Source organism: Petaurus breviceps, unplaced genomic scaffold (assembly GCF_028583685.1).
Source record: "Petaurus breviceps papuanus isolate PSGF00001 unplaced genomic scaffold, PetGlider_PUasm1.0 186, whole genome shotgun sequence".
NCBI lineage: Eukaryota > Metazoa > Chordata > Mammalia > Diprotodontia > Petauridae > Petaurus > Petaurus breviceps.
The window spans coordinates 55,593,664-55,607,942 of record NW_027185798.1 but is presented as its reverse complement, the minus strand read 5'-3'; the positions used below and the strand labels follow the sequence as shown (position 1 = coordinate 55,607,942).

Below are 14,279 nucleotides of genomic sequence, written 5' to 3'. Positions count from 1 at the left end.
GAACTGCCACCAGATTAATTGTTCTAATAGAAGTATGAATAAAATCATGTCAAAACTTTTCAATGGCTGATTAAGTAGTCTTCCACACTGAATGGCCTCTACAACCTTTTTTGATTCTGTTTTTCTAGTCTTTTATCATACTAGTTTCCTTCAAAGGCACTATCTAGACTACTCACCATTTCCCCAATATGTCTTATGCTTTCCTGTCTCCATAACCCCGATCAAATCATTCTCTAAATCTGGAACAGCTCTGCATCTCTGTCATGAGTTTTCTAGGGAACAGGGACGTATCTATTCAACTTAATTGATGTAATCCTAGTCCTACCACAGATGGCTATTAATTCTTTTAGGCCAAAACCCAAATTTACTAGTATGAAGAGAAACAACCCTAACAGTATTATGATGAGAAGATGAAATTAACATATATGAGGGTAGGAAGGTGCTAAGGTAAAAATAGAGTATTGGATTTGGAACCAGAAGCATTTAGGTGAAATCCCAAATTTTATTGTCTTTTTACTACTTTTGGGACCTTTAGTATTTTACTTCTCTGAATCAAAGTTTCCTGATCTATAAAATGAGTGCTGGAACATGTTAACTCTGAACTATGCTCTACATTGTAATATAATTACATGACCAACAAGTGCATTTCTGAAGCTCAGGCATCTGCTTAGAGAACAGAGGTTCTTTTTTCCCCCTAATTTGACACAAAGAAAATCCCTGATCCCAATCATAAAATAACCATCCATTTACAAACAGCATGACTGATCAAATAAGATGCTCTAATTCAATATTTAATGGGTATTTGGGGTGGTGTAGCAAGAGACCAGAGTACAGTCAAAATAACCAACTCCCAGTCATATTTAGTGCTAGGAAAATGTTTCCTTTCTTCAATAATGGAGCTTGATGTTTAATCTTTCTATTGATCTGCATTACTCATGGACAGAACTATTTGATCATAGAATGACCATAAGCACGGGCCAGTATGATTTTTTTTTTTAAAGAAGTGCCAGGAAACTTGGCATAATCACTGAATTTTAGAGGAATTATGGCCTCTAGCCAGAACAATTGTGTCATTATTCCAAAAAGATATTCTTTTCGTCCAAGGAATGTAAGAACCAAATGTTCTTCCAATCAAGCATTCTATTTTCCAAAAACTTTATTCCATCACTTAGCATAATCTTCCTTCTTATCATTGCCACTGAAATACTGCTACTGCCACATCATTAGATGGAGACAGCTTGGGAGTTCTTCATACCCCTACCCACAAGAGCATTAACTCTGGATGATCCGAGAAAGACAGAAAGACTATGAGTACAGACTAGTGACAGACTATGCATCTCTCATATGAGGAACAATATAGCTAAACTAAGAGATGATTCACCAGAAAGTTTATCACCAAACAATGAATGCTTTTGTCCTCACGAGGCAACTCATAAAGACTGTACATTATGGCAATGAAAATTTGGTGTGTGCACTGAATAAATGAATGAATTTTAAAGCAATTATTAAGTGTGTTAGTAAGTGCCAATCACTGTGCTAAACACCAAGGAAGCAACTTTTATTTTGTTTTGTTTTTAAAATAAGTAACTTTTGGGGCTGCTAGATGGTGCAGTAAATAGAGCACCGGCCCTGAAGTCAGGAGAACCTGAGGTCAAATGCAGTCTCAGACACTTGACACACTAGCTGTGTGATCTTGGGCAAGTCACTTAACCCCAATTACCTTGCCTTCTCCCCTTCACCAAAAAAAAGCACCTTTTGATGAAAGGATTAACTCAGAGGACAAATTGAAACATATTTTCTTTGACGGGTGGGAGGGCAATGGCTGAAGCCAGAATCTGTTTTGCTTGATTACACATTTAGGGGAATGATGGACAAGGAACTGCATTTCTTGATCAGAGCAGTCACAGGAATAGTGAGTGGATATCTAGAACAAATGATCAGTATATCCTTTGCATGAATGTTAGTGTTGTTTTGATTACTACATTGGTGTCCTAAATATCCATAGTGATGAATAGATGAGTCTTCTACAGTATCAGAACTGATCTGTACATTCCAAAACATAAGGGTAAGCATCAACTGTGCAGTTAAATTAAAATTGCAGGCATCCTTTGAGGAATAACTGTTATTAAAAAAGAATCAGAGAAGATGATACTCACCAAAGGACCAGGTGGACCATCTTGACCTGCGGCTCCAGGAAGTCCTTGTTCTCCCTATGAGAAATAGATATAACTTTAAATAGGAAAAAATATTGTGCAAGGCATGGTTTAAGTGTCATCTGTGATTCAGAGTACTTACCACAGGACCAGGAATACCTCGAAGACCTTCTGGGCCAGGTTTTCCTGCTGGTCCTTGAGGGCCAACAGGGCCAGTTTTACCAGGGGCACCTTCTGATCCTGCTTCTCCCTGTTAGAAAATACAGCCTATGAATATATTTAGCACTGAATCACAAAGAAAGGATTTTGTAATCCAAGTAAGCTTCAGGTGGTTCATAGGCTACTCAAATATAGACCTTTGGGGTTTTTTGCTTTTACCTTGGCACCTTTTTCTCCCTGCCTTCCCTCTGACCCAGCAGCTCCAGGAGGGCCCTAGAGGGACATATTATAAAAGAAATGTTAGTATTTGCATTTCATATGAGTTCTGTATCCATACAAAATGTAAACACAATCTTAGCCATTTAAATTGCTTTAAATGGACTCTAATGTACTATAACCATCAGCAATATTTCATTTTTAACTCCAAGAGGGGGGAGAAACATTTTACAATAGAGATAAACTGGTTGTTAGGGTATTAAGATAAATTGAATGTAAACTAAATTGAATTTAAACGAGAACAAAGTAGAACTTCATTGGGAATGAAATATTCACAGAAATACAAGAAAAAAGGATATGAAATCCATATAGATGTGGTTCTGTAACTATGGTCTATACTCATTATCAAGGTCACTCAAGTATATTTCCAAGGACAATGAATATTTCTTGAAACAACTCACACACTTGATTAGATTATTTCTCCCATTCCCCTTATGATAGTAAAACACTCCAAGTCCTAAGTGTCATAGATTAATTTCTCATCTTGTGCCTCTTTCCTGTTTTCCACTATAAAGTTGGCCACTTTTGAAAATGATTTTGTTACAAAATAAGTCCCCAAAACATTCTGAAGCCTGGGGGGATCTATCAATAAATTATCAAAAGATACATACATACACACATGCACGTGTGCTAAAAGACATGCCAGAGAGTTGATCTCTTTTTTTCTCTAATAGTAGGGCATGGGGGAGGTGGTGAAGATTCTGATCCAGTTTTAAAATCTGGCTCCTCCAAGACACAAATTTCAAAGAATTGATCTAACATTTTATTGTTTGATGGAACTTTGTTGACCATCTAGTCCAGACAATAACTAAAGACAAATCACCAAGTATTTTTTAAGTCCCTGTTGTGTAACAGGTATTATGAAAAGAACTGGCTCTACAATATAAAAGTGTTCATCAAATATTTGCTTGAAGAACTCCAATATGGCAGAACCCACCTGAGGTAGCACATCACACTTCTGAATAGTCTACATATATATCTTGGCAAACTTCCACACATCACTCCTAGTTCTCTCTGGGTTCTAACAAATCAGATATTTCTTTTCTAAAATATACTCTTTATTCTCTGAAACACTCCTTGATCTGATTGCTATACAAAGTCAGAAGAGCAGTTTCTGTTATAGTTTTAAGAAAAAAATTGCTATAATAATTTTTTATTTCATCTTAATTAATTCCTATTTATGCATGGCATAACTGATCCTTATATATATCTAATATACTTTCTGATCCTTTTTGGTTAATTAAAATAGATTTTAATATACATATCATTCACACATTTATTCTCCTAATTTAACATTTTAGTCATGTCAATCTCAGAAAATGTGCAGGTAGCATTATATGCAAAGTGTACCTTTAAAACCAGAATAAATCCTTATAAACAAACAGACAGACAGACACAGACACACACACACCCCTCTGATCTTTAATATTTAAATCCACACCTTGACATATAATTAATACATATAACTATCAGTCATGCTTAGAAAATACTCATCATATATGGTTATTTTCTTAGGTGAATCACTGAAAGCATTTTTTGCAGAAACCATGATGTATTTTTTTTTAGATTTAGAAATTAATTTTAATTGAGAATTTTAATTTAAAATTTAAATTAAATTAAGCTTTTAATTTAACTAATTTTTACATTGAATTTATTCATGGTACGGTGATAAATTGAGTCAGGACAATCTAGGTTCTAAAACCATTTTTTAGATGTGCAACAATGAGCAAGCATTGGATTAGTTTATTGCTAGGTACTACTTGACAGAAGCGACTCCATGTTTAATTACTTACGATCTGCTTACAAAGAAGTTCTTATAAACTCAATAGTTTCATGGTTTAGTCAGCATCACTTAAGCAATGAATGAAAGACTCTCCAATCATAATCAGTTTAGAAAACTTCATCTAATTCAGGAATGCAAGGTTAGCTTGATAAGGGAGTTGGAGACAGGAAGTGCCACAATTTGGACAATCCGATGATTGACCCTAACACTTGTTCCTTGTGAATCTGCCTGGCAGCAACAATCAGATTTAAGGACAGAAAACGCAGAGCTCTGAGATTGTCTCATTCTTGTACTGCTATATGCCAAGTGTTGACAAACTATGGCCCACAGGCAAAATCTGTTCTGAATTAAGGAGGGCTTCATTATTAGCTTGCAGACAATATAAAGAGCTGCTGGGCTCAATATGGCCTGCTAGTTGTATTTTGCCAACTCCTAGTACATAACAGCAAAGCTACACACTCAAGGTATCACCAGAACTCTTCTTGTATTTTCAGGTCAGACATACAACAACTGCAAAAGTGGCATCTTTTAGCAATCACTGAAGTCGGAAATCACACTTTTTTTTTCTCTGTGAAAAAATGCACAAACCATTTCTCCTTGAGTCATAACAATCTGGGTTTAAATCCCCCCTCTGAAACTTACAAGCTGTGAAAACATAGGCAAATTGTTTCATCTCTTCTCAGTCTGCTTCCTCTTTTGTAAAGTGCATATACTATTACCTATAGTACCTGCCTCATATAGTTGCTAGGAGACACAAATGAGAACATTGGATGATAAATGTTTTATATGAAAGGGGGCCTCCTTTTAATATAAAGATAGGACACTAAGGGCTGGAAAGGCTTAATTGATTTGGAGAAAGCGATTCCACATAAGCAGTAAGAAGCAGACACAGGACTCAAACTCAGACTCTGATTATACATGCAGTGCGCTTTCCACAGAATCAATGTACAAATACACATATAAAGCCCTATGTGAATGCAAGTAGTAGCAACAGTTTGTTGTTGATGGTGGTGTTAGTCGTAGAAATAACGCCTTCTCTATTCACAAAGGATGATTAACATTTATTTTGGCCAACCAAGTTCTAGAAATGTAAAGAGAATTGTTTTTTACTGTATTTCCAACTAAAACGATTTCATAGTAATTGAACTGATAATTTTTTCAATGCCTCACTTTACAGATGAAACCACTTCTTACTTTTAAATGAAGCAAATGACTCACACCTTGATATTTTAAGAGCTAACGTATTCATAGTAGGTTAAAGATGCATCCATCTCTGGAATCAATTAATAACCACAACCACTGCTTCAGCTACTTATCATGTCTTTCCTTTGGCAATGTATGTTGCTTGATTTAAAACACTTTTAATATTTGCATTTTTCAAATTATGAGTAACTTGAAACATAAAATGCATAAAATATTTTATTCAGCATCTGAAGGGTTTTTTTTTTCCCCTAATAAGACAACATGAAGCTAACTCTAGGCTTCAGACAGCTGGGATAATAATTCAAATATTCAAATTCCATGGCTTATTGACACAAGTTATACATTTTTTTAGTGCCTTCAGGAAGTACACACTTATTTGAAAGTATTGCAAAGCCATGGAAAGATATATATATATATATATATTGTGCCAATGACAGTTTCATTGTCACCTTTATTCCATATTCACATGAGCTTATTTTTTTTTATGCCACTGTCACTCATATCATGCCAAAAAATATTCTGTTAGAAAAAATATAATTGCTATTCAATTATAAGACTCATATATACAAAAGGGAACATATTTAAAAATAAATTTTTTTGGTCATGGGTATTTTTGACCTATTGTTTCAAAAAGGGACTTAAGAGGTCTATATCTCAGTTGCATTTGAAGGGAAAAAAAACCTATTCAAGGGAAGTGGAAATAGGATAATAGGATCATGAATTTAAAGTTGGAAGGAACCTTAAAAGCAGCAGGGCATAGCAGATATTATCCTGGCCTTAGAGTAAGTAAGAATAGAGTGAGAATAAGGGGTTCAAGTCCTGTCTCTGAAATTTATTAGCTATGTAATCACGGGTAAATCACTTAACATATCCAAACATCATTTTCCTAATTTGAAAAAGAGAAGAATTATATCTGTAGCAAGAAATTCACAAGTTATTATGAGCCTTAACTATGTAAGAAAAATGAGTATTATAAATGTTTTTCAGACTTCAAAGAATGATATAAATATCAGTAAATATTATTAGTGTTGGGGTGGCTAGGTGGTGCACTAAATAGAGCACTGGCTCTGGATTCAAGAGGACCTGAGTTCAAATCCAACCTCAGACACTTCACACACATACAAAAACTAGCTGTGCGACCTTGGGTAAGTCACTTAACCCCAATTGCCCTACCTTCCCTCTTCCAAAAAAAAATATCATTAGTGTTTATTTAATCTGAAACTGAGGCAAGGAGCAACAAAGCCATTTGCTCCAGGATCACAGAATTTGTTAATGACTATTATTCTTACAAAATCTCAAACATTATTCTTATGGAAATAAGATATAGACAACAATCTAATAAGACAGAATATGAATAGTCAAAGCAATTTCAATGTCAATTTCATCTCCAGTAGAGTAACCAAGAATTTTGCTTGACCTTATACAGTTTAACTTTTTTTATTTTGTAATTAGTGACTTGGATATGAGTATAGATGGCAGCCTTATCAAATTAGAGATGACACAGACCTTGGAGGGATAATTAACAATGTATGACAGAGTCAGGATTCAAGAAAGATTTTGATAGGCTAGAATCGTATGTGAAATCAAATAAGATGTAATTAAATAGGAATAATTGGAAAATTACACTTGAGTTAAAGCAAATCAACATCAACAACATCACAAGACAGGGCACTATCATATTTGGCTTAACAAAAAACCATTTCAATGAGATGAAAGTTCATTATGAATCATCAATATAATGTCGTGGACCAAAAAAAAAAAAAGACAATACATGTATACATTAAGAGCTATATAGATGCCAGGAAAAAGAGAGTGATAGTTTAGCTGTACCCTGTCATAGTCAGAACACATCAAGAATGCCATGTTTACTTCTGACCATAGGCTAGGAAGAACAGAAGTTAAGTTGGAATGTGTCCAAACAGGCAATTAGCATGCTAAAAGACCTTGGATTAATGATTCATAATTGATAGAAGTTAGTGGAGGTGTTCAGAAAGGGGAAAAAATAAAGATTATGTGTAAGTATATATAAATAGGATAAATTGGATTATTGTGGATACATAAAGGGCAAATTGAATCAACTCTGTGTGTGTGTGAAGTTTCACAAAACTTAAAGCACTATCTGAACATCCACTATTCCCTTTTTGTGGTAGCAAAGGACTAGATAAAAAAAAAAAAGCAGTGCATCAGTTATGACAGAATTTTCAGTAGATTATCTAATTCAACAACAAATCCTTTAAAGAAATTGGGATGGGAACTAGACCCATGATTTCCTTAGTATGTTATAGGGAATTCACAGGTAAAGAAACTCCCTTTCCTGAAGCAGGTCAGAGTAGAGATGTGTCAGAGAGAATCTTGGAACCCACAACTCAAAATCTTGATTCCCCTATTTACAAAGTATGGACCAGGGCAAATTCGTTCTCTTTAAGCCACAGTTTCCTCAAGTATAAAATGAAGGGGTTTGACCAGATTCCCTCTGAAGGCCTCTCTAGCTCTAAATCTAGAATTCTATGACCTTGAAGCTATAGAAGAATTGTTCTTCAAACTTATATAAGCTCATTATGTAGAGATCTGAGTCACAGATGAACAAAAGTAAAAGTAACAAAAGTAAAAAATTGTGTTTACATTTAGTTTTTTTCTGTTTAGGTACCTTGTTATCTTGAGTAACAGTACTGCTATGAACTACATTAAAGTAGTTAAGCTGACACTTGAAAAAGAGCAAACATATTAATCGTGAATATTAAAAAAGACCTGGTTACAATTTTATTGGTCATTTTAATGCTCTTATAAATATATTTTAAACTAGTGGAGTAAATAGATTCTTGCATAAAATAGATAAAGCCAATTAAATATGTCACTTCACCCAAGCCAATTACAAGGACCAATTTAACACATTTTATTAAATAGTGCTCAGCTTATTTTTAATGATATTGTCATATTGTAAGAGTAAACAATACAAATAATTGCTCGCTAAAGACTCCCTAAAGGTTGAAAAATCTGTAGCTATTCCATAACAGGAACATTCTCTATCAGTTTTGATTAGAAATATTCATAATGCAAAGTCATAACAGTCCTTAGATGCCAGATAATAAGGAGATAGCTTCATATTTCATAGCACTGAAATCCCTACTAATTTTGTTTATAAGTGACTGAAATGGATTACAAAACAATTAATGAAGTATTTTTAAGCTGATATTTTTCAACAGAGGAAAAATATTTTTAAACTATTAAGAAGTTCTTAACATAGCAACAAAAAAATCAGTCATATAAACAGTTAAATAGACTCAAAATACTTCATATCTCTATTAAGAGACAACTGTTGCAAGTCTCCTTGTGAGTCTTTCAATCTTATTGATTACTTTATACTTAAATAACATGATTTCTCCTCTGTTTACATCTGACTGGTAGACCTTAGGCTGATCAGGCAAAGGATATATTCAATTACTCTTACTACTACTATTGCACTGCTAGTTTTCTCTTCCTCTTCCTCCTTCTTTTTCTTCTCATGCTCTTCCTTCTCCTCCTTTTAATTCTGCATCATCATCATCTTCATCATCATCTTCTTCTTCTTTGTCTTCTGCTGCTACTTCTCCTCCTCCTTTTCTTCTTCTCTTCCTCCTTTTTCTACTACTACCACCACCACCACTACTACTACCACCATCATCACCACCACCAGCAAGAGCTAACATTTATATTTGTAATGGGTTTTAAATATGTTATCTTATTATGTACTCAAAACAACTTTGGGAGGTGCTACTTTGGTCCCCATTTTACAGATGAAGAAACTAAGGGTGGGAGGTTGTGGCTTGCCAAGAGTCACATAGTGAATATTTGAAATCAGTCAAGTCTCTGATTTCATGTCTAGTATCTATCCACTAAACCAGCCAACTATCTGAGTTTAAATTGCTTAACTTAAAATCTGCATATGATAAATACTGAGATAGTCATATAATTATGAAAATATCAGATATAAATACCCCAAACTTTGTCCTTTTCCATTCTCCTATCACTGTCTAATAGATTCTAGAACTATTTTAAGATCTTGCCCTCGAATTACTGTTTTGGTAATGGGAATTTGAAGATCTTCCCTGCCTCTTAATAGGTAGAATGTAATCACATGGAGCCTGTGGTGGGAGGAGTTTGCTGAACCAGTGGAGTGGAGCCCAGAGGAAACTGGGAGTCAGAACAGTTAGATGGTGGGAGAGAGAGGATGCAGGCAAGGATACAACTAGGCTTGTGAGTCTTTGTGGGAAGGCTTTGGGATGGTGTTGCTCTCTGCAGTGTTATTGTGCATAGATTTCTTTGTTGATATGATGAATTCAGCTTTCTGGTGAAAGAATAAATGTTTTGCTTCTGTCTTATATATGGAGCGTCTATTATATTTTGTGATTCAGAATTATGCTGGCACATTCATAGCCACCATAGGAGCCATGAATATTTTGTTGGCACTACAATTACTTTCTACTCTGCATAATATAATGAAGGAATTTTGAAAAGCAAAGACTTATGCTATGTCATAAGATTATTCATATTCAATCTATATTGTGTCAAAATGAGCAATTTCTAAAGGACAAAATGCATAAAAGTGGCATTGAATTAGCATTGGTTCTGCAATATAATAATAAGAAAATTTTATATGTATAATATATATGTATTTTCAAAGTACAAAGCTTGTTGTGGTTATAAATTTCCCTAACACATACTTCCAATGAATACTTGGTATAAGAAAATTTGTATAAAATGTTTCACAATTGTAAGTGCTACATAAATGCCCATCATTGAAATAATAATAATAACAATAATAATTTAAAAATAACTATAGCTTTATATTTGTGATTTCATCTGTATGAAGAATACCAAGTAAAGAAACTGCCTCTCTGCCTCCCTCCCTCTTCTCTCTCTCTCTAAGAAGAGGGAGGGGTATTTGTGTGTGTGTGTGTATGGATATATATATATATATATATACATATATAGGGGTGTATATATATGGGGATGTGTATATATATATAGGGATGTATATATAGAGATCTAAGAAGATGGTAGGGATGTATATGTGGAGAGAGAGAAAGAGAGAGAGAGAGAGAGAGAGAGAGAGGAGGGAGGGAGTACAGACAGAAACAATCCTGGAACAAAACTTGCAATTATGCTACTATTGTGTTATATTTAATATTCTATAACTATTGTACTAGTTGATAAAATTAATTATCTATTATTTTTGCTCTCATTATTATAATATTTAATATCAGTGGGGTTTTAGGTACAAAATGCATATTTAGATGTTTTTTCTCCTAGAACACAAATAGTACATGGATATATATTTTGTATACATATGTAGAGATGTAGCATATGCACAATACATACATATATATTGTAACTACATGTGCATGTACATGTCTATATACCTATATATGCCTGTGCATATACTTCTCTTACATGAATCATTTGGTTTCACTAGCATCATTTGTTATTGTCTTTTTAAGCTTTCACAGTTGTGTACCATGAGAACATTATATCTGGTTCTTAACTGGACAGAAGACAACAAAAACTAATTCTCCTTTTCAGCAAAGTGTCTCTGAAAAGTGACAATTGATCACATGTCAAAAGATGGCTGGTTCATTTGCCAGATGTGTAAACATTTTTTGTTTGCTGATTAATTGATTGACTGACAAACTAATATGTGATATTTGACACCAGAAAGTTAGTAGAGGAGAATGTAATGATGATGATGCAAGAAAATACCCTTAGAAAATGAATACCATAAGATGCTAGCAATATTTATGCTTTCTGGATTTAAGGGATAATTCTCGATGCCTAACATTTATATAGCTCTTTAAGGTTTTCAAAACACTTTAGAAACATATGTCATCTCTTTTAATGCTGGGAGCTAGGTGTTATTATCCCCATTTTACAGATGAAGTAACTGAAGCAAAAAGAGGCTAAGTGACTTGCCCAGGGTCACTAGTAAGTTTCTGAGGCTGGATTTGAACACAGATCTTCCTGATTCCAGATCCAGTTCTCTATCCACTGAACCATGTAGCTGCTTTACCACTATATTATGATTGTTTATTGCCAAAAAGGGGTGACTACGTCTTTGGCTACGTTTTGTGTTTGAATGGAAGCTAGAATACCATCATTCACGCTAGTTATAGCTCAGGTCATTCTGGCCATGATTTATGGCAGGCAGTCATTGCCAGCAATCATCTATTCACTGATTTTTGTTCTTTTCTGCTCTTCATTTCTTTCTTCTTTTCTCCCCTCTTCACTGAAAAATCCCCCTTGTGCAGTACTTATTTAAGGTCAGAAGTGAAGAAAAAGAGTTTCAAAATGTTTTTAATTTTTAATAACACCATGAAAATGAAATGTAGAACAAAAACAATTTTCAAAACATACAAATCTCAATCCAACTTTTTTCTCCATTTTCTACCCTCTCTGGCTAGGCCACCTGTAGTCTCAATATTGATTTGTGTTGACTTTGCTAGAGTTGCAAGCATTTTAAAGGTTCTGTCCTCTCTAATTAAAGTGCCTAGAGCAGGAGTGGGGAACCTGCAGCCTCAAGACCACATGTGGCCCTCAAGGTCATCAAGTGCGGCCCTTTGTCTGAATCCAAACATCACAGCACAAATCCCCTTAATAAAAGGATTTGTTCTGTAAAATTTGGACTCAGTCAATAGGCCACATCTGAGGACCTAGAAGGCCACATGTGGTCTCTAGACCACAGGTTCCCCACACCAGAAAGAGTCTTAAAGATGGAATTCTCCCACTGTTAGACCGCTGTACCACTGCTGGCTGACTCTTCTTTTTTATACATAGGCCCAGTGGTATTTCTCATTATCATCTGTCTTCATCATTAGGTTGAAGCACTATTATTCTCACAAATTGACCAACGAACTCTAACCTAGCATAATACTGTGTGTGCAATGGTACTCAAAGAACAATGTACTATGGAGGCTACTGGAGCTATAAATATGTGATTATATAGTTAATTTAAGGTAAGAGCTGAATATAGCACATAAGATAGAGTATAGGGCCTGGAATCAGGAAGACTCATATTCCTAAATTCATGTCTTGTCTCAGCCACTTACTAGTTATGTGACCTTGGGCAAGTCACTTTAACGCTGTTTGCCTCAGTTTCCTCATCTTCAAAATGAGCTGGTGAAGGAAATGGCAAACTACTCCAGATTCTTTGCCAAGAAAACCCCAAATGGAGTCACAAAGAGTCAAACACAACTGGACGATAACTCAACAACAATAAGAGGTGACTGGACATTTAAGATTTAAAATAAAATAGGTATGGGGTCTTGAATAATTTCTATTTGGCATGTAGCTGCCAGATATTTCCTTCACTTTGTGTTGTGCAGAGCTGAACTTAAAGCATCAGTGTGAATTGTATTTGAATGCCATCAAACCCTCAATCTTTTCACAAATAATTGCTACAGACTTTAGGAGTAATTTTTTAAACAAATCATGTTTCTGCAACCCAAGATATAATTTTATTTTATAGCCTGCTTCATTTATTGAAAATAAATTATGTATATGGCTTATGCTACACTTACAGTGCATGGTACTTCATAATTTAAGAAGGCGATGTACATGCCAAAGAGGATTTATGTGTCTGCTTTTGCACAATTCTCATTCTGTCCATGTTTTGGGTAACACTTGAGTAGACACAGTTGATTTTGTACACTTGTGTCCCACCCCAGTAATGGCTTTTACAATGTACTTTATCACATATTGGAATGTTTGGGGTTTAAAAGCATACAAAGGGCATGAATGTGAGTCTACAGAGTCCTGTCTATACTGAACAATTAAACTTAACGAGCATATTAAGTAATCTGCAGAAACAGAAGTTTGCTCCTGATTTTTGTCTTTTTTCAAATAATTCACTGGCATTAAACATATGTTGAGCTGTAGTATCCTATGGAAACCACAGGACCAATAATGTTATGTCATTTATTAATTCCACTGAGAGATGACATCCAGTGAGAACATTTAATTCTCCAAACAATTCTATTACTAAGCATCCACAATCAATCATAACTAATCAAAGCATCTGGCTTCAGAGATAGACTAACAAAGAGTATTATTTTGAGCCTCTTGCCTTTGCCAATCAATCAGATAATCAACTTGTATTGAGCATTTACTATGCAAAGAACAAAGTGCTAGACACCGTGGTGGCTACACAGAAGACAACCTTTCACATTAAGGCATTTATAATCTAGTTGAGAAGACAATATAGAAACATAAAAAGACAACTAAGACTAAAGGAAGTATACAAGTACCGATATCTTGGTGCCATAGCAGATATTATGAAATTCGGAGGAGGAGAGGGAGTCTTGTGAAATCAGTAGAATGGAATGGTTGGAATGTACTTCATAGAAGAAGTGCTATTTGAGTAAGGCCTTGTAAATTCAAATAGCTGCTTAATTCCTATGCTGCTTCAGATTCAGTTGTTTTGCATTTTGGTGTGTGTGTGTGTGTGTGTGTGTGTGTGTGTAAAATTTTTCTTAGTAGACTATAAAAACCCTTAAAGGTAGAGAGATTACATCTCTCATACCGTGTTTCCCCGATAATAAGACACTGTCTTATTAATTTTTTTGGAAAGAAAAACACCAGAGGGCTTATTTTCAGGGGAGGGCTTATGTTGCCCTGCCTCAGCTCTCTTCCGCGGCACTGCTCTCAAAGGCGCCAGCAAGCAAATCACTGGGGAA

General features: G+C 34.9%; 1 protein-coding gene and 1 long non-coding RNA gene across 3 annotated transcripts in view; one reads left to right on the top strand and one right to left on the bottom strand.

The window, feature by feature from the left end:
- The window catches only part of COL11A1 (collagen type XI alpha 1 chain), a 301,954-nt gene that overhangs the window by 26,001 nt on the left and 261,674 nt on the right, over window positions 1-14,279 (bottom strand). The window contains exons 55-57 of the mRNA XM_069090512.1: window positions 2,532-2,585; window positions 2,296-2,403; window positions 2,157-2,210 (exon numbers count right to left, since the gene is read on the bottom strand). Coding sequence (XP_068946613.1) covers window positions 2,157-2,210; window positions 2,296-2,403; window positions 2,532-2,585 — 216 coding nt within the window. The remainder of the gene's footprint in view (window positions 1-2,156; window positions 2,211-2,295; window positions 2,404-2,531; window positions 2,586-14,279) is intronic.
- The window catches only part of LOC138162938 (uncharacterized), a 1,121,756-nt gene that overhangs the window by 1,059,439 nt on the left and 48,038 nt on the right, over window positions 1-14,279 (top strand). The window lies entirely within an intron of this gene.